The 25,600-nt window shown below is 32.4% G+C and overlaps 1 protein-coding gene across 15 annotated transcripts in view; it reads right to left on the bottom strand.

Moving 5' to 3' along the window:
• The window catches only part of LOC106868068 (parathyroid hormone 2 receptor), a 729,233-nt gene that overhangs the window by 22,646 nt on the left and 680,987 nt on the right, over positions 1 to 25,600 (bottom strand). For 10 of the 15 annotated variants that reach the window (XM_089359371.1, XM_089359332.1, XM_089359346.1 and 7 more), the window contains 2 exons: positions 25,065 to 25,203; positions 13,914 to 13,955 (listed from right to left, as the gene is read on the bottom strand). In XM_089359371.1, coding sequence (XP_089215497.1) covers positions 13,914 to 13,955; positions 25,065 to 25,203 — 181 coding nt within the window. Of the gene's footprint in view, positions 1 to 6,213; positions 6,275 to 13,913; positions 13,956 to 25,064; positions 25,204 to 25,600 lie in introns of all 15 variants that reach the window. The other 5 variants (XM_089359350.1, XM_089359353.1, XM_089359348.1 and 2 more) reach the window with 2 other exon arrangements.

The raw sequence follows: 25,600 nt of genomic DNA, 5'->3' as shown, positions 1-25,600 counted from the left end.
GATTCGTTTTAAGACACTTAATGCAATGTATTTGTAATAGCTTTTTTAACATGGTTGTGCCTCCTCGGTACGAACTAATTAGGGAGTCCATTGATTACATTACATTTATTTGATACAAATATTTTACTTTTGTCAGTATCATCTGTCGGAACACGCTAATGAGGGAATTGCCCACAGTCACTCAATTTGCTCAAAATAGCAGCTAAATTTCTCTCAAATCATATGCCCGTCAATCTCCAAACAGTAATAAAACGTTTGATAAACTGGATTTCCCGGTTTGAAAAAGTACGGCATGGTCACGGTTGGAACACCTTTGACCGTGAACCTGCTAGAGCACGGTTGCCTTATAGCTAAACAACAGCAACAAGAAAAACAACTGTACTTATTGGAAAGTACTGTACTTCTGTTTCTCACAACTTCTAAATTCAATATTGCTCTATTAACGACTGATCACATTCTACAGCCGATTCCTGTCTAGCATGATATTTTTATTATGATTTCTTAAATCCCAGCTCGTAGGCTTTTAATTATAGACTTGTTGCCCAATGCACCAAATTATGTATCATCTGCACATTTTAAATAACATATATGTGTATATATATATATATATATATATATATATATATATATATATATATATATATAACAAAAGATACCTTTTAATGTCTATCTATATATATGCTTTTAATGTCTATGAAATACTGTATCTCTATTGAACGCAACTCTCTATATACAATTCTGAAACCATTATTGATATCTTTACAATTGCCATTATCACCGATTATTCAAACTTTTAAACTTGTCATGAGGCGTGACTGTATATTAGAAGTAGATTAGTGAACAGAACGTCGATATTTGATTAGTTGCTATAATTGCTAGAAAATTGCCCTTTCATCTGCTCAGTTGTTAAGCACAGGATACGTAATTTATTCAAATTTGAATCCAATTATGGATTCGTATGTTATGAACGCGAGGCGATCCTCGTTCTTCTAAGATACTTCTTTTTAGGTTAAACGTCGTGGAGAGGAATTGTCCGATATAACTATGGGATCGTGCTATGTCGCTGAATTTTATAAATGAGTAAAACTATTCATTTTAAACTTACTTCAGAAGAAATTTGGTTCTTTAGAACTTGGTATTTACAGTGACAATCAACTAATTATTTTGTAAAATATGGATGGCTAGGGAATAGATGGTGTAAGAACAGATTTCTTTAGCATAATCAATGCGGCAAATTTAAACATTACAGAACATATGAATCTCAGCATAAAATGTTTCTTAGATGAAATTCTAGGTATAGGTAGTGGTAAACACATGTTGCAAATCTAACTATTCTGCGCATGAGAATTGAACAGAAGACTGTAAGGTGCATTCTTTTTAAACATTTTATAGGCAGCTAATCAAATCTCCATATATTGTTAAGTAATCATATTTCGATTTACTTTCGAATATTTTTGCCTGCATATTGTGATGCTTCTTCTCAACTTTAATCATTTGAATAAATGTGAAACTTAGAATTACAAATTAAGAAACTTCGACTGCTGCTGGTGTTATATTCAATAACGAATTATAAAAAGCGCTAGCGTTGTAAACTTTATCGATTGAAAATTACTAAATGTGTTTTGTTTGTTCACCGTATTCGCTGCAATATATATATATAAAGATGATGCTCCAGCATCGCCACAGTCAGATGACTCATACAAGTAAAAGAATAAAAGAATATATATATATATATATATATGTATATATATATATATATATATATATATATATATATATATATATATATATATATATATATATATGTATATATATATATGTATATATATTTATATATGTATATATATATGTATATATGCATATATATGTATACATATATATATATATATATATATATATATATATATATATATATATATATATATATATATATATATATATATATATATATATGTATATACATATATATTTATATACATATATGTATATATATCTATATATCTATATGTATGTATATATATACATGTGTATATATATATTGTATGTATATATATGTATATATATATATACATGTATGTATGTATATATATTTGTGTATATATATGTATATATATGTATATATATATATGTATATATATATATGTATCTACATATATATGTATATATATATATATATGTATATATATATATGTATATATGTATATATATACATGCATACATATGTATGTATACATATGTATGTATATATAGATATGTATATGTATACATACATATATATATATGTATATATGTATATATATACATGTGTATATATATGCATGTATATGTATATATGGATATATATATGTATACATATGTATGTATATGTTTATATATATGTATATATACGTATATATATACGTATATATATGTTTATATATATGTATATATACGTATATATATACGTATATATATGTATATATATTTGTACATATATATAAGTATATATATGTATATATATATATATATGTATATATGTATATATATATATATATATATATACATATATATATATATATATATATATATATATATAGATATGCAGGGCAGGGAATCATCAATTAGTAATAAAATTAATAATTAACAATTTCTGCCGGGTAGCTCAGTATGAAAAAAACCTTCTTCGGTAAATAATTTATAATCATAAATATATAGGGATTGACAGTAACCTGCTTCTCCAACATACTGAGAATTCAGAAATAGCAGTCAAAGAACTACTGATTTCAAAACTACAAATTATTACTCCAGATTGATAGCGATATTTTTGATACACACAGAACAAAAAACAATAGAGAAGAGTAAAAAACACTTGCCTTTTAGTTAATTTAGTACAATTGTTTCACAGTTAAGAGTACATAATACTCTATTCTGATCTTCAGCTAAATATTCTAATAAATTTGTTAATGTCTAAATAACTCACGTTAATTTTGACCATGCGAACATCAATACCACGTGAAGAAGACGTTAAGTAACTGGCCGATAAATTTCTTAACGTCTTCTTCACGTGGTATTGATGTTCGCATGGTCAAAATTAACGTGAGTTATTTAGACATTAACAAATTTATTAGAATATTTAGCTGAAGATCAGAATAGAGTATTATGTACTCTTAACTGTGAAACAATTGTACTAAATTAACTAAAAGGCAAGTGTTTTTTACTCTTCTCTATTGTTTTTTGTTCTGTGTGTATCAAAAATATCGCTATCAATCTGGAGTAATAATTTGTAGTTTTGAAATCAGTAGTTCTTTGACTGCTATTTCTGAATTCTCAGTATGTTGGAGAAGCAGGTTACTGTCAATCCCTATATATTTATGATTATATATATATATATATATATATATATATATATATATATATATATATATATATATATATGCATATATATACGAAAACTTGTTTCTGAATGCAAAACATGAACATGGAAGGAATTCTTGACCGTTGCATCTTATTGCAAGAAGAACTGGGTAAATTGTTTGATGACGAACCTGAGATCCATGACTCAGGAGTAACTGGATGAAGCCTTAACATTTCAGATGTGTCTGGATAGAGAGTTTATGCCGCTAGCTAGATCAGTGTCTCAGAGGCCATTGCCGTAGCATTTGTGAATCTATTTTGTAGCATATTTTGAGTATTTACTCCAATGGCTTTCTGTTGGTTGTAGTTTAGGAACTATGTGTATGTATGTCGGTGTAGCAGGGTTACTGCCCAATAAATATAGTTATAATCCACATAAGGGTTTTGCTGGAACTTTGAATGGAGTTAGCAACTCGCTAGTATTGAAGTATTACCTGATCCTAAAAAAATGATTTGCATTTGAGACAGAGTCTTGGCATATGTGAATTTTCCATGAGATATCAACAAGCATTGATTATTGATATCTGTATATTGTTAAAAGTGGAAGCAAATATATCGTTGATACGTAAAAGAAACGTGTAACAGACATCCCTGAAGCTTAGAGTCCACCGGAGTGTAAAATTTAAATCAGAGAGAAACCCACCGGCAGATTTTGCTTCGGTCGAGCAGAAAACTTTTAATTCAAGAAATGAGAAATGGTATTCATTTTTTTCGGCGAGTTTCAAAGTTTTATGCTATGCCTGGCCAGATACTTTGTTGATGTTCAACAACACTGCACTTGATACTGTCAGTAAACTTGCGGGATAAGTGGTAAGTTACATAGGAAAGCAAGTCTCTCTCAGATCTGGCACTACGGAAGCTATATTGCTGATTATTGAGTAGGGAAAGAAAGTAAATTTGATGATGAAATATGATTATCAATAACTGTTTACATTACTATTGAGTTCACGACATGACAGCCATAGGGAAGTAGGTGGCAAGCTTCTCATTCCCCATCATCCAAATAAGATTTTAATCAATCAACATAAATTTAGTTGTTATATTTTCTCTCATCATTTAATGTCGAATTCCGTGTTGAAAACTTCATCGATTTAATACGTATTTCTGCTGACAATTGTGCTTTATTATATCTTAATTACTTCACAAGATATTCTATAGAGTAGAATCAAAAAGTTAATCGCCACGTTGAATATTCAGGAAGTCACCGGCACGCAATCTTTTAATTGGATAGTTTGACCAGCATTAAGAACTAGACAATAAACTCATTCAGATGGGCCTACCATTCATTCACAGACTCATTAAACAGAAATGAAACTGTCACACGAATTAGATTTCTTGAGTTAGCATTTTAAACATAATTTGCAAAACCTAGCAATGCTTTGGTGAATATAGTTACGGCCAGTCTTAAATTTAAACCACGTCGCGATCGAATCTGTATTTGATGGTTCCGAGCTGAGTTAAAAATGTGACTCGTCAACTGAATTTGATGAAATCACCTGTACCCTCTTAAAATTATGACTTTGTGCCCAAAATTTGAAACAATTATTATTTTCATTATCATCATTGAGGCGGCGAGCTGGCAGAATCGTTAGTACCCGGGAAAATTCTCAGCGGCATTTCGTCTGTCATTACGTTTTGAGTTCAAATTCCGCCGATGTCGACATGGCCTTTCATCATTTCAGGGTCGATAAAATAAGTACCAGTTACGCGCTAGGGTGGATGCTAGTTCCCTTTAAAATTTCAGGCCTTGTACCTATAATACAGTGGTTTCCAAAGTGGGCAGTATTGCCCCCATGGGGGTGGTGGAAAGGATTATTATCATTACTATTTTGGTTTGGCTCAGGATCTATCTTATTACTGGTAGAATTTATGTGAGTAGTGTATTACTATTTGTAACCTTAGGTATCCAAAAGTTTTATTGTTATTATTATTATTATTATTATTATTATTATTATTATTATTATTATTATTATTATTATTATTTAAGATGTCACAGAGTATCCAATATCGTGATGTTGTTGATTGAAGATATTGTGTCTACCGGGATTTGTACTTCCTGTCAAGTCACAACAAGGACCTCAGACAGTACATAACACAATATGCGTGCAGTTCCAAGTAATGCTGATTATTATTAAAGCGGTGAGCGGGCAGAATCGTTAGAACGGCGGGAAAATGCCATGCAGCGTTTCGTCCGTCTTTATATTTTGAGTTCAAATTCCATCGAGGTTGACTTTGCTTTTCATCCTTTCTATACAGCAAGTATCATTCAAACACTAGGTTCGTAGTAATTGCCTAGTCTTCTCACTCCAAATTTCAGGCCTTGTGCCAATAATAGAAAGGGTTATCATTATTTCCAATATTTTAATTTTTATTGCATGCTTTACTAAAGTGCTGAGAGTGGACTTCGTTTTAAAGTCCTGTAGTGGCTACAAATTTAGTAATATTTTAATCGAGGGTTCGAATACTTTATCTTCTGCACTACAAGAGATAGAACAACTTGCACTGAAGCTAAAGAAACAGATGTAAAGAAAAACAAATTAAATTTTGAAAAATTTTGTTTGTTTATATGTATGTATGTATGTATGTATGTATGTATGTATGTATGTATCTATCTATCTATCTATCTATCTATCTATCTATCTATCTATCATACCAGAGTACCGCTACAATGTGAATCACGATTCATATGAATATTAATATATCTATTAAACACTCTCGCAGGGAATTAGGCCTCATCATTAAATCTTAGTTTTGGTAGTTTTAGATGAGGATCGCTCAGAGTAGTTGCGTCGTATTTTTGACTTACCAGGATACACTTACCTTGTACTATCATGATGCCGAAATATAGCAGTGGAAACTACTTATTAAAATGTGAGCAAGACTGCAAATAGTAAAATTCATTTACGTAATAGTAAAAAGTTGACAAGCGGATGTTATTTCATTGCCAACACGTATGTATGCGAGTATGTATTCGATACATACATACACACACACACACACACACACACATATATATACATATATATATATATATATATATATATATATATATATATATATATATATATATATATATATATATATATATATATATATATATATAATAATATTAGGGACAAAATCCAAAATTACAGGTAAAAACTCAATTAAAATCAATTTATAAAAAAATAAAATTAAATTGAGCTTTACAGCGAGTCACGCGGAACACTGCCTCATGAAGGTCACTGCTAGGTACGCAACCGTGTGCTGCCATCTGTTGGTGCGCTATAGAACTAATCCGGGAACTTTAGTGCAATATCAAGTTTACCTGTATTCTAGCAATAACTCTTATCCAAATAATTTGTATTCTTTGTATGTAAAATTTCACATTTGAAATACTTTATTCTTTGTTGTATATTCTCTATCCCCGAGGATGGTTTTTTACGTGTAAATTATATTTGACTTAGTGACCCTTAATTGTTCACTTCTATCTCTAATATTTTTTCATTTTTACTTCCATTAAGGCTAGTGAACGAAATAACTTCTGGCCTAATTTAAGACCTGGTATTCAAGATTCGAATTTCAAACTTTAGGGTTATCACAGGGTCATCCTGCTAAATGTTTGTATTGGAATTTCAAGTTTCTAAATGCTCCTTTTAAATCCTTTGAACTCAAAAAATGCCGTCTCTTATCAAATATAATACCACCTAAACTAATATACTTTTTGCTCGCTTCAAGCCACAGCAGTGTGCATCACCTTGAATAAAGCTGCATAGACTCTTAATCAGATGAACAAACTGGATGCGAATGAAAACTACACTGCGAGATATCCATGCAGCAGAAACACGTGTCGGAGAGATTTAAATTAAATATACTGAATGAATGAATGTAATAATAAAAAATGCGTAGATGTATTATTCTCCTTATTGATTGAATTGTTTTGGCCATACTACACTCTGTAAACTGTTTATAATCCAAAGAAGCGAACTCAGGATTTACTCACCGGATGATTGTTTTACCTCGAATAATCCTTATCATTCGTTGCGGTTAGCCATACCTTGGATTACAATAGAGTATTTGAACGTTTTCCGTTTGAACACACGCACGCACACACACACACACACACACACGCTTTTCTGTCCTTGCTCAGGTCCGTTAAGATTTGCCTGTTATAGCCCTTTTGAGACATCATGCAGCAGATGTTTAGTGATATCCATGCAGTTTCGAGAGCGATATGTTTTCTCGCACGGAAATGCAAAAAAACAAACAAACAAAAAAAAAAAACAGAAACAAAAACAAGCCAAAATAAAAAAAAAGCAAAGAAAAATTGCATCGAAACACCTTATGTTACAGGACCAACAGTGTATAAAATGCATCACAGATTGTAATATCTGAAAGAATTTTTCGGAAAAAGTTATCTAAGCCATAAATTCAAATTTGAAATACAGAATTAAGAGAAAAGCTACCGTCATTTGTAAATACATGTGGCCATTAAAAGAGTTTTGTGTCAAGAACTTTCAAGTACCATTGTCTATATTGGCATTTAGTAATAAAAATATCAACAGCACATGATGTAAAATTTCTGCAACAAAGTAAATAGCCAATTCTGTTGAAGGGTCAATCGTTTTTAAACAAGAACAATTGAAGACATGTGAATAAATATTACTTGACAAATATTAACAGGGTATTTTAAGCAAATTGTGATAAGGAATATAAATTGCTGCCATGCAGGAAGTTACCCCAACATCGGATGTAAGTAACTTGCTGTTCTCCACACGATGTCACAAAAATATTATAACAAACGACAGTTTAGTAATTACTTCTGGCAGTTACTTCTGTCCAAAGATTACTTTCAAGCATGAAACTTTAATTAACGGAATGTAAGTATTGTAACTTTAATTAACTGAATGTAAAGTAGCTGTAACTACAAGAAATAATACTAACAATACTTCCAAATACACCAACACTGTATTATATATATATATATGTGTGTGTGTGTGTGTGTGTGTGTGTGTGTGTGTGTGTGTGTGTGTGTGACTGCGTGTGTATCGTTGGCGATCTTCTTCCTCCATCTTCCCTTCTTTGGACTTTTCCTATATTTCTGAGGAAGAGCTCTGCTCGAAACGTGAAATCCTCTTTATTTTCTTTCCTTTGCTGAGCATCCAATAACACTGCACTTATTTCACGTCCTCACGTTGTTGTTTTTTCGTGTTTTTTCTTGCTTGTTCATGTTTAGATTGAGTATATATATATATATATATATATGTACATACACACATTTATTTACACATGCAGATATATATATATATATATATATATATATATATATATATATATATATATATATATATATATATATATATATATATATATATATATATATATATATATAAAGTGAAGTATATTTGCCATTTAAATGTGGCTGACCCCTAAGGGTGGATGTTACTGTTGCTTTTAGCCCCAGGAGAACATCTCCTCCAGCTGGCTTAGCGACACATATCTGTGTCCTGTCTATTTTTGCCAAGGGAAGTTATCCCTCCCATCTTGATCTGCGATACGTACGTTTTTTTTTTAGAGTTTCAGGGTTATTTCCCTTCTTCAGCGTACGATAATCGCCGACCTTCGATGAGAATGACAATCCCTTGGCAATATATAAGTCTTTTTCCAGTGAAGTTATTCACTGATATCGAAAAAGTGAAAACAAGCAATGTTAAATCTCTGAACGAGGTGTTAACAGTAACTGCACGATAAAGTGAAGTATATTTGCCATTTAAATGTGGCTGACCCCTAAGGGTGGATGTTACTGTTGCTTTTAGGTAACGTGGTGGTGGAACAATGTTGTTGACAGGGCCATTAGGGAAAAGAAACATGCTTGGAAGGACTGGAAGAATGGTTGTAGCAGGGAATTGCATCAGACTGCCAGAAGGGAAGCTAGGAGACAGGTTAATTTAGCCAGAGGGGAAGCAGATAAGAAAAAAATTGCCAATGTTCTGCGCCGTGAGGACCAAAGACTTGAGGTAATTCGTGTTGCAAGACAGTGCGTGAGAGAGAATCGTGAATATCGTAGGAGAGAAATGTGCCCGCATGGATGATGGTTCGCTTGCATTAAATGAAGCTGCAAAGAGAGAGGTTTGGAGACGCCACTACGAAAGGTTGCTAAATAAAGAGAATGAATGGGAGAAAGAGTCTGCCGGATGCCGATCCAACAGAGGGACCAGCTATCCGAATTGACAGTACCTTGGTAGATAAAGCAATTAAGGGTATGAAGACAGGTTAACCCCCCGACTCATCAGGAATCACCGCAGAGATGCTCAAAATATCTGGTGGTGTCGGCTATAGCCTAGTCACCCGTATAGTCAACCAGGTGATACACGAAGGAGTCACACAATGACTGGTGTAGCAACACCATAGTCAACTGCTACAAAGGTAAAGGTGACGCTTTATATACAAATAATTACAGAGGTATCAAGTTGTTGGATCAGGTAATGAAGTTTACGGAGATGGTCATAGCCTAACTAATTAGGGAGAGAGTCAGTCTAGATGAGATGCAGTTTGGGTTCGTTCCAGGGGAAAGCACTACTGATGCTATATTTCTGGTAAGACAGATGCAGGAGAAATACCTAGCCAAAGATAAACCTCTGTACCTGGCTTTCGTTGACATGGAGAAAGCCTTTGACAGGGTACTCCGATCCCTTATCTGGTGGTCAATGAGGAAACTAGAGATAGATAAATGGTTAGTGAGAGCTGTGCAAGCCATGTACAGAGATGCTGTCAGTAAGATGAGGGTTGGCAACGAGTACAGTGAAGAATTCCGGGTAGGGGTAGGGGTCCATCAAGGATCAGTGCTCAGCCCCCTCTTATTCAACATAGTCTTTCAGGCAATAACAGAAGAATTCAAGACAGGATGCCCCTGGGAGCTCCTCTATGCTGATGACCTTGCTCTAGTTGCTGAGTCACTACCAGAAATAGAGGAAAAGTTTCAGGAGTGGAAGCAAGGATTAGAATCGAAGGGCCTTAGAGTCAACCTAGCTAAAACCAAAGTCCTAATAAGTAGGAAGGCAGACAAACCACAAATCCCTTCAGGTAGATGACCCCTGCTTGATCTGTAGAAAAGGCGTAGGTAAAAACTCCATAAGATGTACCCAGTGTAAGCTATGGACACAAAAGAGGTGCAGCAATATCAAAGGAAGGCTAACTTGGAAGATAGTTTTTGTATGTGGCAAATACTCAGGAGCAATAAACACTGAAAATGTGCAGAGAACAGCTTCTGTCACATTCCAGGGAGAAAAACTAGAAGTAGTTGCTAGCTTCTGTTACCTAGGTGACCAAGTCAGTAGCGGGGGTGGATGCTCTGAAAGTGTAGCTGTGAGAATAAGAATAGCCTGGGCAAAGTTCAGAGAACTCTTACCTCTGTTGGTGACAAAGGGCCTATCGCTCAGAGTAAAAGGCAGACTGTATGACACGTGTGTACGAACAGCCATGCTACATGGCAGTGAAATATGGGCCGTGACTGCTGAGGACATGCGTAAGCTTGCAAGGAATGAAGCCAGTATGCTCCGCTAGATGTGTGTCAGTGTGCATACACGACAGAGTGTAAGCGCCCTGAGAGAAAAGTTGGACTTAGAAGTATCAGGTGTGGTGTGCAAGAGAGACGACTGCGCTGGTATGGTCATGTGTTGCGAATAGATGAGGACAGCTGTGTGAAAGTGTCACACCCTAACAGTTGAGGGAACCTGTGGAAGAGGTAGACCCAGGAAGAACTGGGATGAGGTGCTGAAGCACAACCTTCGAACATTGGGCCCCACCGAGGCAATGACTAGTGACCGGGACCTTTGGAGATATGGTGTGCTTGAGAAGACCCGACAAACCAGTGGTGTATAACCAGCCCACTTATGAGTACCCTTCATTCATTGGACAATAAACTTTGCTTACAAAGACCTATTGAGGCAAGTGAAATCAAAATCAACATCGCTGACGTGGCCGATGACAATATATAACTATATGTATAAATATACATACATTTATATATATATATATATATATATATATATATATATATATATATATATATATATATATATATATATTATTACAAATTTGGGATTTTACCAATAGGACCACAACTTCAATTTCAGGACAACCTTATTTTCTGGAGTATACATAGAAAGTTATATCCAAAATACTAATCTAATAATGTGAAGTATACTTGCCACTTAAATGCGGCTAAACCCTAAGAGTGAATGTTACTGTTGCTTTTAGCCCCAGGAGAACATCTCCTCCAGCTGGCTATTGACACACATCTGTGCCCTGTCGGTATTTGCAAAGGGAAGTCACCCTTCCCATATATATATATATATATATATATATATATATATATATATATATATAAATATAAATATATAAATATGTGAATAAATATAAATATATACATATAAATATATATATAAATATATAAATATATATATATAAATATATATATATATATAAATATATGTATAAATATATATAAATATATCAATATATATATAAATATATAAATATATATATAAATATATCGATTTATATATAAATATATATATAGGCACGGAGTGGGTGTGTGGTAAGTAGCTTACATACCAGCCACATGGTTCTGGGTTCAGTCTCACTGCGTGGCACCTTGGGCAAGTGTCTTCTACTATAGCCTCGGGTGAGTGGATTTGGCAGACGGAAACTGAAAGAAGCCTGTCGTATATATATATATATATATATATATATATATATATATATATATATATATATATATATATATATATATATATAATAAATATATATATAAATATATATATATATATATATATATATATATATATATATATATGTGTGTGTGTGTGTGTGTGTGTGTGGTATATATATATAAATATATATTTAAATATATATATTTATATATGTATTCATATATATAAATATACACATATATAAATATATATATGAATATATAAATATATATCTAAATATATATATGAATATATATCTAAATATATATATATATATATATATATATATATATATATATATATATATATATGTATATATATATATATATATGTATATGACTATGTATATACACACACACACACATATATATATAAATATATACGAAAGAAGGTTTGAAAATGCAGTTTTAAAGATGTTTATTCACTTGACCGGTTTCACTTTTTTAGAAAAAGATTGTCAAAAGTAAAATGTAAAGCTTTGTATAAGCTTTGTTGTGTTACGTGCTGGTTGTCACAAAAGTATTAAAATACATATATAAAAATACATATATATATATACACTTTGATAATAATAAGAAAATGTTTAAAACAGTTTAAAAGAGAGTATACAACAAAAATGTTTGGTAGTGTATATATACCCAGAAGGTGATATATTTGAGAATTTACAAAAGATTGGAGAGGAACTGACCTGTCTTTTTGACATGTTTTCTCTCTTGTGTGTAGCTAGGGAATGTTTGCTATTTTAAATCTGTACAATTGTCTCAAATTATAGAACACGAAATAAAAGAGTCCAAGAACTAAAGCGAATTCTTCTCGAAAGACATTACCCAGCATCATTAGTTAACAATGGAATAGAAAGGGCTAAGACAATTGCTACCCAAGACTTGCGAAAAGCGAAACACACTCACGGCACATTAAATAGTCTCCTATATCTCTCAACACACAATCCAAGAAATGCAGAAGCTTACACAATTATATACAAGAACATCCCACTGCTGAATCAAGACCCACGTCTAAAAAAAGTACTCGCAACCCATAAAATAATAAAAAGCAAAAGACAACCCAAATCCCTAAAAAACCTACTCACCAATGCAAAATAGAGACGTGCACAGCAGGGTTCACCACTATCCCCTGTCGGAGCCTCGTGGAACTTTAGGTGTTTTCGCTCAATAAACACTGACATCGCCCGGTCTAGGAATCGAAACCGCGATCCTACGACCGCGAGTCCGTTTCCCTAACCACTGGGCCATTGCGCTTCCACTATGGACGAGCAGCTAGAAGAAAACCTCTCCTTCAACCATTTAATATCAAATAAAAGATTTTGAAAATTAAAGGTGTCTATTTACTTCCTGCACGTCTGTATATATATATATATATATATATATATATATATATATATATATATATATATATATATATATATATATATATATATATATATATATATATATATATGTATATATATATATATATATATATATATATATATATATATATATATATATATATATATATATATATATAAATAGATATATAAATATATATATAAATATATATATATATAAATATATATACATATATATAAATATATATGTATATTTTTGTATGTATATGTATATATACATAAACATATATATATGTGTGTGAGTGTGTGTATGTGGTGGTGTGTGTGTATGTGGTGGTGTGTGTGTTTTTATGTATGTAGATACAAATACGTATATATGTTCATATTTAGTAAGAGATAAGGAGATGAGGCTAACAAAGGATAAAAGAATGTGTAAAGCTTACCTCACTATTCAAAAAACAGAAAAGCAGCGCCACAAAAAAACCCTGAAAAAGAAAGAAACAAAAAACACTGGAATATTAAAGTATCAATTTATCATATCTATTTTTATACCCACTTACGATGGCTTTGATATTCGATATTCTCAAACATAATTATCTGTTTATAGAGAATATCATTCTACAAATTCTTCTGCATTCTCAATAAAGTTGAATATAAATAGACATTTTTGAATGTTTGTGCCTGAATCCTATAATATAAAGTATCGGTCGGTAGGGAAATTTTAACTTTGAAACATGAGTGAAGAGATTTATTGTCGATATTATAGGTATTTTATTGAAATTTCAATTAATATAAAAAAGAAGAAAGAAAAAAGTAACACGGCCGACACTCGCAAGCAAGTATGACTTGGTAGTATGGTCCTACTTTTACTTATTTCAGGTATTTTATGAAGTTTATGTGGTTCAATTCCCGGCGACGCGTTGTGTGCTATAGTCTATTCAACTGGCAAAAAATGAGTTGTATCTGTAATTCACAAGAGCCAGCCTTGCCACACTCTGAGTCACGTTGAATCTCCTTGAGAACTACGTTAAGGGTACACATGTTTGTGGAGTGCTCAGTCACTTGCACATTAATTTCACGAGCAGGAACCCTTGTCTTCGTAACCGACGGAGTGCCAGTTTATGTATTTGCAGGTCGAGATAGACATCTTTTCGGCCTCCTCAACCATTCTCCTCACCTGTAATGAGCTCTAGTTTTTCTCCTCCCCCTTTCCTTCTTCTCTCCTCTTATTCTTCTCTCTTCTTATTCTTCTCTCCTCTTATTCTTCTCTTCTTTCTGTTCTACCTCACGTTTTATTCTGTCTGTCATAAATTACGTTACTATCTTGCTAAACTCCAGCCACACATTACTCCATTTTCTCATCTGGTAAAACCTATAACACACTGTTAACTTCTTAACAACTTTTAGCATTTACCACATTCTTGTAATTGTCTGTCTATCTCATCTCTTCCGAGAGCACTATTTACTCCACATTTTCACGCTATAGAGCTGTTTATTCTTCTTATTTTCTTAGTCTCCATTATTTGATTCCTTATTTATCTTTGATTCTTTATATTTGATTCATTTTTATTTACATTTTAATCTTACCACTTATTTTCTAATATCTCTCGCTATTGTTTTCATCATTTCGCATTTTTTTAGCGTTCAGTTTTCCACCGTTCTATATACAGATTACCTGTTTATACGAGCTGCTTCATCTTTTGTAGCACATTCATATTATTATTATTAGGATAATTATCATTATTATTACGATAATTGTCCCTTCTTTCAGTAAGCTATTTCTTACTCCATCTTATACTTCTTTCTATAGTATATATAAACAAATGTATATATATATATATATATATATATATATATATATATATATATATATATATATATATATATATATATATATGTATATATAAACAAATGTATATATATATATATATATATATATATATAACATTACACACACACACACACACACACACACACACACACACACACACACACACTCACACACACACACACATGTAACTATACATAAATGCTATATACATATAGCATTTATTATAATACATATAATAAAACTCAGAGCTTCGGATGTCGGGGCTGTATATATATAAATTTATATACATACTCACATACACACGTGTACATATATATATATATACACACATATATATGCATATATCTATATCTATACACATGTAAGCATACACACATATATACATGTATACACGCACATACACACGTATATGTGCCCATGCACACACATCACTGCGTTCATGTACACATCTCTATACGCACAGCCAAGTACATACGCGGGTATACAAAACCCTGAATATCCATATATATGTACAAATATACACACACACATACGTAGATATATAGACTTTATACAAATAAATATCCTCGCGTAGATATATAAACTTTATACAAATAAAAACACATACGCAAAAAACATAAATCGTAAACACATTCACATTCGCAGCAAAACTTATATGCATATGAGTTATGTATGTATAGGGGTGCATATATATATATATATATATATATATATATATATATATATATATATATATATATATATATATAAATGCACCCTCCTGTCTGTCAAACACATCTACACCTGCAGATATACAAACGTATATACATACATATATGTATGAAGAAAGGAAACTAGTAGAACGGATAGTCTTACACTCGTCTATATACATGCATACTTACACATGTACACATGCACATACATACACATTTGGCATAGACTGATACATACAAATACTATACGCGTATATAGTCACACAATTATAAAAGAGGGAAAAGAATATACAGAAAATATATATAAAGCAATAAAATATGTATAACAAAATATATAAGAAATGTTAAGGCATAGGAAAGGCTTGTACGTGGACATAATATAAAAATATAAAAAGCAGGTTCTATCTGTGATCTTGGGGAGCCCAAAAACGTAACAAATGTTTTGCCATATGCGGACATGACCCCAAAAGTTCAATTCTTGAATTTAGACATATAGCGGGGTCTAAAGAACTTTTCCGGATGAGCCATCTTTCCATATCACAAAGACCGCACCTTCCACTGCCGTTGATGTAAAGTTTACACTTGGCCAAGATCTTCCAGTGAATCTTATATCTGACACCTTGTTCTTTTAAGGACCATATATAACGAGATAATTTGGTTGTTTTTCTTTTATCCCAGTGCCTGAAGCTTAAGGTGTGATTTTTGAACCTGGCCTTAAAATTACCCTCTGTGAGACCCACATATTTCTTTGGAGAAACTGTGTCCTTAGTAGTGGTACAGTCTACAGTGGCTTCATAAATGATGGTCTCGGTAATGCAAGCTCCATTTAGCGGGCAAAAATTTTTATCACTGCAGGAACAGCCGGCTTCATGTTCTTTTTGTGTGTTGTATGCAATTATATTTTTAAAGTTAGTGGTTGAACTAAAACTAATTTTTAGGTTATTCCTATTAAAGAGCTTCCTATACTTATGATTAATTGGAAAATGCCTATCTATAAGTGATAAGAAATATTTACCTATATTAAAGGTCACTTTAGGGGAGTAAGGCGGTGTGAACTAGATAATGTTCCTATTCCTATGCTTTCTTTTCATTATTTCTGGACTAATAACAGGTGTATAGGTTATTTCCTTACTAAAACCACTATCTTTAAGAGATTTATTAAATATTGGGGCAACATTATTAAATATGTTTATATCGGAATGAGAGGCTAGAAATTCTCTTACTAATGCTTTTAACTAAATTTAAAACAATTACTTTACCTCAACCGGTTCAGCTCTCTTTAATACCGTATCAAAATACGTCAAAACGGAAACGGATCCCATAAAATTCAAATGTTCACTGGACAAATTTCTTCAAAAAATCTCGGACCGACCTCCTACACCTGGATATGTCTCCAACAATAATAACTCTTTGCCATGGTGCCCCATATATGACTAAGAGACTTCACTAGATGGTGCTATTAAGTTCTGGCCGAAAGCTATCAAAGTTATCAAAGTTACTACATATATATATATATATATATATATATATATAAAACATTACACACACATACACACACGCACATACACACACACACACACACACACACACACACACACACACACACACACACACACACACACACACACACACACACACACACACACATATATATAATGTATGTATGCATGTATGTACATGATCATCGATTTTATCTTAAACGAACATCACCATTTTTCAACGAATCTTTACCAAAGTTTGCCAGAAAGCAACGCAAATAATGCAAAAAAACAAAGCAATTCCAGTCTCACGGTTTCACAAGGGGTAAAACAGAGATGGTTCAAAATAAGAGAGAAAGAGAGAGAGAGAGAGAGAGAGAGAGAGAGAGAGAGAGAGAGAGAGAGAGAGAGAGAGAGAAGAGAGAGAGAGAGAGAGTGAGAGAGAAAGAGAGAGAGAAAGAGAGAATAGAAAAGGGGAGAGAAAGACTAAAAGTTATAATGATGTAGTCATTAAGCAAGAGTATAGAAACGCTGTCAGCTTATCACTTCTTTAACCATCTATCTTTAACCCCTCTTTCGGTCAATCACTCACATATACTTTATCCCGCGCCTCATATAAATCAAACATACATAGACCGAACGCTGGAATGTTGAATCTATTAAAATTCCTCATTAAAAAGAATCTTGTATGCATGGTTTCAAGTACGATGGAAAATAAAATATAATTTATTCTTTCATTGATTTTAATTCATATTTGTATATACCTCAAACATTTTATGGGTTGCTAAATCGGGCTATTAATTTTTATATTGTTTGAGTATATTTCAAATTTATTAAAGGAAACTGTCTCATACATAGGGCATAACACCTGAAATAATGAAAGAATGAATTATTTCTATCTTCCTTGGTATTTGAAACTGCGTACTAGGGTTTCGAAGATCAGATTTTTTAAACGAAGAAAAGAAAAAATAGTTAGTATTCCTGAATTCCTAAACACAGAGGGGACAATCAAGGACAGACAAAGAGATTAAGTCGATTACATCGACCCCAGTGCGTAATTGATACTTATTTAATCGACCCCGAAAGGATAGAAGAGAAGGTCGACGTAACGGCAGACGTAACGGCAGACGTAACGGCAGACGAAACTCCGCTAAGCATTTCGCCTAACGATTCTGCTAGCTCGCCGTCTAGCATTTTTAAATATCATGTCAAAATATATTGTGTAAAAAATGTAACTATTTTTCGATTTTGTTACAAATACTGTTAGATCGATATAGGTAAGCATGATTTCTATATACGTGAATCTATACAAGTTTAAATCCAAAACAACGAAAATTTTTCATTTTGAATAAATAATGTAGGCGCAGGCGTGGCTGTATGGTGAGACGCTTACTTCTCAACCAAATAATTCAAATGATTCCTGATTCAGTCCCACCGCGTGGCACCTTGAACAAGTGTCTTCTACTATAGCCCCGAGCCGACCAAATCTTTGTGAGTGGATTTGGTAGACGGAAACTGAAAGAAGTCCGTCGTAAATATGTATATATGTATCAATGTGTGTGTATCTTTGTGTCTGTGCTTGTGCTCCTACCACTGCTTGACAACCGGTGTTGGTATGTTTACGTCCCCTTAACATAGCAGTTTGGCAAATAGATAGACAGAATAAGTACTGGGGTCGATACATTCGACTAAAATTTCAAGTCATTGCCTCGTCATGGCCGCAGTTAAATGACTGAGATAAGTAAAAGATAAAGACAAATAATTTTTCATCAACTGTGGCATTTGAAATCCCATATTAACTTCTGAAGACATATTTAAATCTATGTGTAGAATTGATGTATAAAGATGGAAATATATCTACAGTAATTAAGAGCTCAATCTCAATACGCTGTTACAATCCAGTAAATCCTTGTGGAACATTTATTATATATAGAATTAGCTAAAACGATCGCTGAGAGTACGATATTTAGAATAACAGCAGAAAAACAAATTTCACATATAGTTCATAATTTCATTGTCCTCTACATAAATTTCTTCACTCCCAAAGAAATGGATAACATATAATTTGCTCAGGACTATTTTTGCAGTATCTCGTATCATGTGATTGAGAGATAACTTTACTTAATATTACTCTTAATATAATTACAAGACAGATTATTTCTAACATACTTGTACTATTTATTTTACCTATTAGCTACAATTGCTGGCTATGAACCAATGGAGTGTATGAAGCGCAACACGTATTAATTAGGAAGTCTATTTCGGTAATTATATAAAATAACGATGCATATGCCATTGGAACAGCCGTAAAGGACATTTAAATTATGAACTACATGCGAAATTTCGGCTTTTCCGCTTTTATTTTAGATATGAATTTTAAATGAAGGATTTTAATAGCCTAATTAAATATCAGACATCTCCGCAGCATTCACGTTAAACTTCATTCTAAAATCTCAAAACTTTCTTTATGCAACATTCCGCGAAGCTCTGTAGAGGAGATACCTGTTGGAGGCTGGAGGCTGGAATGATTCAATGGAAGATGCTGCAGTCTTGAGTACTCTTACAAGATGAGGTGCCACTCTGCTATTATTTTGTGTGCCAGTTCGTCATCCATTCCTCAGTAACTTGGTATAGCTACCAAGACAGCGTGACAAAAAGACATACTGTATCCATCACTGCAAGAGTTAAGGACCTCGCATCCAGTGTTACTTTTACCACTAAACCTCATTGAAAAATACTATTGCTTCTACATATTTAACACTCGAATAACGTCGAGTACTGCTAATACATACATACATACAAACATAGATACATACATACATGCATACATACATAATACATGCATGCATGCATGCATGCATACATACATACATACATACATACATACATGCATACATAATACATACATACATATGAGCATGTTTAGATATGCAACTATATGCTTGAGAATATAAACAAAACAAATTATACAAATCTGCGCACATACATACATACATACATACATACATACATACATACATACATACAGAGAGACAGACATACATGCAAAAATACCCTGTTGTTGATGTTGAAATTCCAATGAAGGAACATTGAACCTAGGTTAGAAACCGGCTCTTTCTCTATTGGCAAGAAATCTTGGAAAAAAAAACTGAACAATGACATACATACATACACATACACGCATATAAAATATATATGTATGATGTATTGATATTAACTTAGCTATACATTACAATGCCGCGATATATAATCTAATTCAGTGTATGCCAGGTCACAATAATATGATATAATTTATGACACGGAATCATTATTGGATGGAATTGAGATGTTATTCGAAATAAGTGGACATTAATAATGTTTAATACCTAGCAATTTGAAAATTGATGTGAATTCAAGTTAAAATAAACGATTTTCTTAACAAACTTAACTCTCTCTCTCTCTCACTCACTTACTCTCTCTTTCACTCACTCTCTCACTCACTCACTCACTCTCTCACTCACTCTCTCACAGTACACGCGCGCATATCTTTAAATACACATATTGACGCATGTATATACAAACATATAAATGTGGATTTATGTATATCTATACATACAACGCAGGCATGGTTGTATGGTAAGGAATTTGCTTTTCAACCACATGGTTCCAGGTTAGGTCTTACAGTATGGCACCTTGGGCAAGTGTCATCTACTATATACTCGGGTCGACTAAAGACTTGTGAGTTATTTGGAAGATAAAAACTGAAAGGAAAACTGACGTCGTATATACAAATGTGTGTGTGTGTGTCTTTGTGATTGTGCTTGCCCCCTACCATCTCTTGATGACTGGTGGTTGTTTGCTGACGTGTCCGTAACCAAGCGGTTCGGTTAAAGTGACCGATAAAATAAGTACCAGGCTAAAAAAGGTAATTGTAAGTATTGGGATCGATCTCTTCGACTAAATACTTCAAAGCGGTGTTCCAATATGGCTGCAGACTAATGACTGAAACAAGTAATATATATATATATATATATATATTATTTAAAAGAGTCCCGACTCTGTTTTTTATGTTTTATTTATATTCTTATAAAATTAATTTATAGTCTATATTTAATACTCAGTATTTCATATATTCAACAAGACATTCAATATTTCATTTCATTTTACTATTTATATTATATATTCTATATTCTATATCCCACATTAATTTTATAAGAATATAAATAAAACATAAAAAACAGAGTTGGAACTCTTTTAAATAATATATTCCTCTATACACGATCATACAAAACCCTTTTTTATATTTTTTTATCTTTATTCATATATATATATATATATATATATATATATATATATATATATATATATATATATATATATATACATACATACATACATACATATATACACATGCTGATATGTAAATATATATGTATAAACACTTATACGTGTTTGTGTGAGTGTATATATATATATATATAATGTATACACATATAAAAAAGAAGCAAGGAATTGCTTGACGATAATTGAGACGTCACTTCCACTCAGCGTTCTTCAGTTCATTTTAACATTAATTAGGAAGTGGAGAACGATCAGCTTGAGCATCAATAATTCTAAGTCTGTAGGAAATACGCGTATAAGAATGGAATTTGCAGACGGAAGAAGAATATTGGTAAAAGTGATAAGGAGTAGCAGCATAGGCAAATAAATGTAGTTAATGAGTATTCATATGATTGCGCTAGAGAAACGGAAGCGGGAGATTCGGGTGAATCAGGTGTGTCTTTGTGGAGACTGTATACAATAAATAGATGGAATGATAGGAAAAAAGAGCAGATAATATGTTTGCGATCCCCTGTTGGTGAGATGGCTGTCGTGATTGCAAAGGCCAACGTTATATATGACATCAGTGTAAGCATCGCAAGTCCTGCACTACTGATAGAACTGGAACTGAAACAGTGAAACATGGACTGTATACAGAGGCCATGCCAGAGAGCTATACGCTTTCCATCCATCTATCTATCTATCTATCTATCTATCTATCTATCTATCTATCTATCTATCTATCTCTCTATCTCTCTATCTCTCTATCTCTCTCTCTCTCTCTCTCTATATATATATATATATATCTATCTATGTGTATTGTGAGAGGGTATGAGGCGTCAGCCTGTGAGGTACAATGGGTCATAGTATTCGTTTCGACTTGTCTTTCTACACTCTCAGCTCAAATCTCGCCAAAATCAACTTTTCTCTTCATGCTTTCAGAGTCTATAAATAAAGTGCATATACTTGGGACGATTCTTCTCTCTCTCTCCTCTCTCTCTCTCTCTCTCTCTCTCTCTCTCTCTCTCTCTCTCTCTCTCTCTCTCTCTCTCTCAGGTGGAAAGTGATTAAGGACAGATCTAGAGAAGGATGGATTCCGCCAGGTTTAAAATTAACCAAGATACGTAGTTTGTCATCATTCAATCAGGTTTCTCCACACACACACACACACACATTTATAATATACACGCACTTGCATACACCCACCCAAACTCACATACATACATATCTGTTTTTTCTTAGTTGAATCTGAATTTATCTCGTGACTAGGGTTTCTTGTCACTGCGATCTTCAGGTGAGAACTATTACAAATCAGTATCGGCGTCGTGTGGTCTAGTCCTTGTATTTGCTCATGGATTTGCTTTTCACTCATGTTTATTGATTGGATATGTTTTTCTGACCTATACTTTGGTTGTTTATGTTGTTTTTTTGTGATGTGATATTTGTCTTCCCTGTAATTTCAAGTGGAAGGGTATGTTATTAATTTGTTCTGGATCTCTGGCGTGTTGGTGATGGGGGTGTGTTTTCAATGTGTTTATTACTCTCCTCTCATTCGTTCAACATAAAATTAGCGTACACACACACACACACACACACACACACACACACACACACACACACACACACACACACACACACACACACACACACATGTATCCAAGCTGACTAAGACGTGTGAATAAAGAACTTAATGCAAGGAAAAAAATAAGGCCACTGAAATTTATATAAATATTCTACGCAATAGTCGTTCAAATCTTCCTCCTACTCCACCCACTCTGCATATATATATATATATATATACATACATATATATATATATATATATATATATATATATATATATATATATATATATATATATATATATATATATATATATATATGTATGTACGTATGTATGTATGTATGTATACATGTATGTAAAGTGTGCGTGTGTTTGTGTATTAATGTTTGTTTTAATGTGAAGTTATGTATAGAACAAATGAACATGAAAATGAAGTCTCACACTATTTCGTAGTAGAGTACGTAATACATGTTAGAAAGAGAGTGACTTTGAAGACATTGTCAACATACGCACGCCCACATACACACTCGTATAACTGTTAAACCTTTCCTTGAATATACATATATATATATATATATATATATATATATATATATATATATATATATATATATATATATATATATATATATATATATATATATGCATGCATATATATGTCTGTTTGCATGTTTGCATGTTTGCATGTCTATCTTAAATACTGAAGTTATAATTAAAAGCCCTCAATGTGGTGCTCCAAGATGGTCGTAATCCAAGGACTGAAACAAGCAAAAGAGTAAAAGATTAAGGAAAATGTTGAAGAGATTTACATGTGTCCAAATTAGTAAACTAAGGTAAATTAAAATCTCTGACATTAATTCCCCCCAGTTTGCTAACATCGGACACATATATTGAATTGTTCCATTGATTTGTTCCTTAATTTGCTTTTGTCATTCTATTTATTCCTCTTCATCCTCCAATTCAAATACATCCAAATCTAATGTCATTGCGCCAAATCGAGTTATTAGTGGTACATACATGCATACATACATACACACATACAGACACATACACACACACGTGTGTGTTTGTATGTATGTGTGTACTGGTTTTCGTTCGTACATACTGGTGTAAATTGGTTTAAATATCTAATGGAGGCAATACTTTAATTAGACCTAATTTAGTCACCCAATAAATAAAGATCGATGAAATGGGTTCCTGACTAAGACTTGGGGTCAATATAATTCTCTAAGATTCTTGAAGGCAGTACCCCAGCATGGCCTCAGTATAATGACTGAGACAAGTAAAAATAAAATAATTACTTTTAATATGTAACTATTATTTACGTAATGCGATATTAAAAAATATGAAAACATAAAGAACTAAATAATAACAATTGCAGAAAAGAGAAAACAGTCTTTCACCAAATCGCAAAATATATCAGAATGGTTTATAATGTTCAGTGTCAAGTTACACTCAAAGACAGTTTCAACTCTCGATGTTCACTGGGAAGTGAATAGGAAGCTTAGACACAGTTAAATACAACGCGTAATCATGTTAATTTAATGTATATCAAATATAATATGCAAGTGAATATTTATTAGAACAAGTATTTTGCATGTGTTGTATTAAACTGAGTCTTTGTAACCATAAAATATGAAATTATCAGATTATAACACCATATGATTATAACATACGATATTTCAGACTAACTGTCACCAATGAAATAATATTATATGGAGATTACTCACCTGTAAAGAATTGAAAAACATATCGAAGTATAGTTTAACCAGCTCAGTCTTTGCATCCAATCTATCAGGTATTCCACCAAATACTATATAATGGATGCCAAACAATGGAATTAATACCAATGTCGATTTCGCTAATCTTCTATAAGAAAGGAAAAAAACATATAACATTACTATTATATCATATTTAATATTGTCTGCGTCTTTCTCTCTCTCAATCTTTCTCTCACTCACATATATGTGCGCTTCTATGAATGTATATATATATATATATATATATATATATATATATATATATATATATATATATATATATATATATATATATATATTATTGGCTAAACTGGCAATATGACCATCCCCAAGTACAACAACATATATATATATATATATATATATATATATATATATCTCATAAAAATGCATAAACGTGTACGTTCCTATTACCACATATATATGTATATATAATATATGTGTGTGCGTGCATACATATGAATTTCTCTGTCTGTCTGTCTGTCTGTCTGTCTTTCTCTGTCTGT

The sequence above is a fragment of the Octopus bimaculoides genome, chromosome 1 (assembly GCF_046866305.1).
Source record: "Octopus bimaculoides isolate indiv1 chromosome 1, ASM4686630v1, whole genome shotgun sequence".
NCBI classification, from domain to species: domain Eukaryota; kingdom Metazoa; phylum Mollusca; class Cephalopoda; order Octopoda; family Octopodidae; genus Octopus; species Octopus bimaculoides.
Note: the sequence above shows the minus strand (reverse complement) of the source record. Positions and strands in the feature narration are given on the sequence as shown.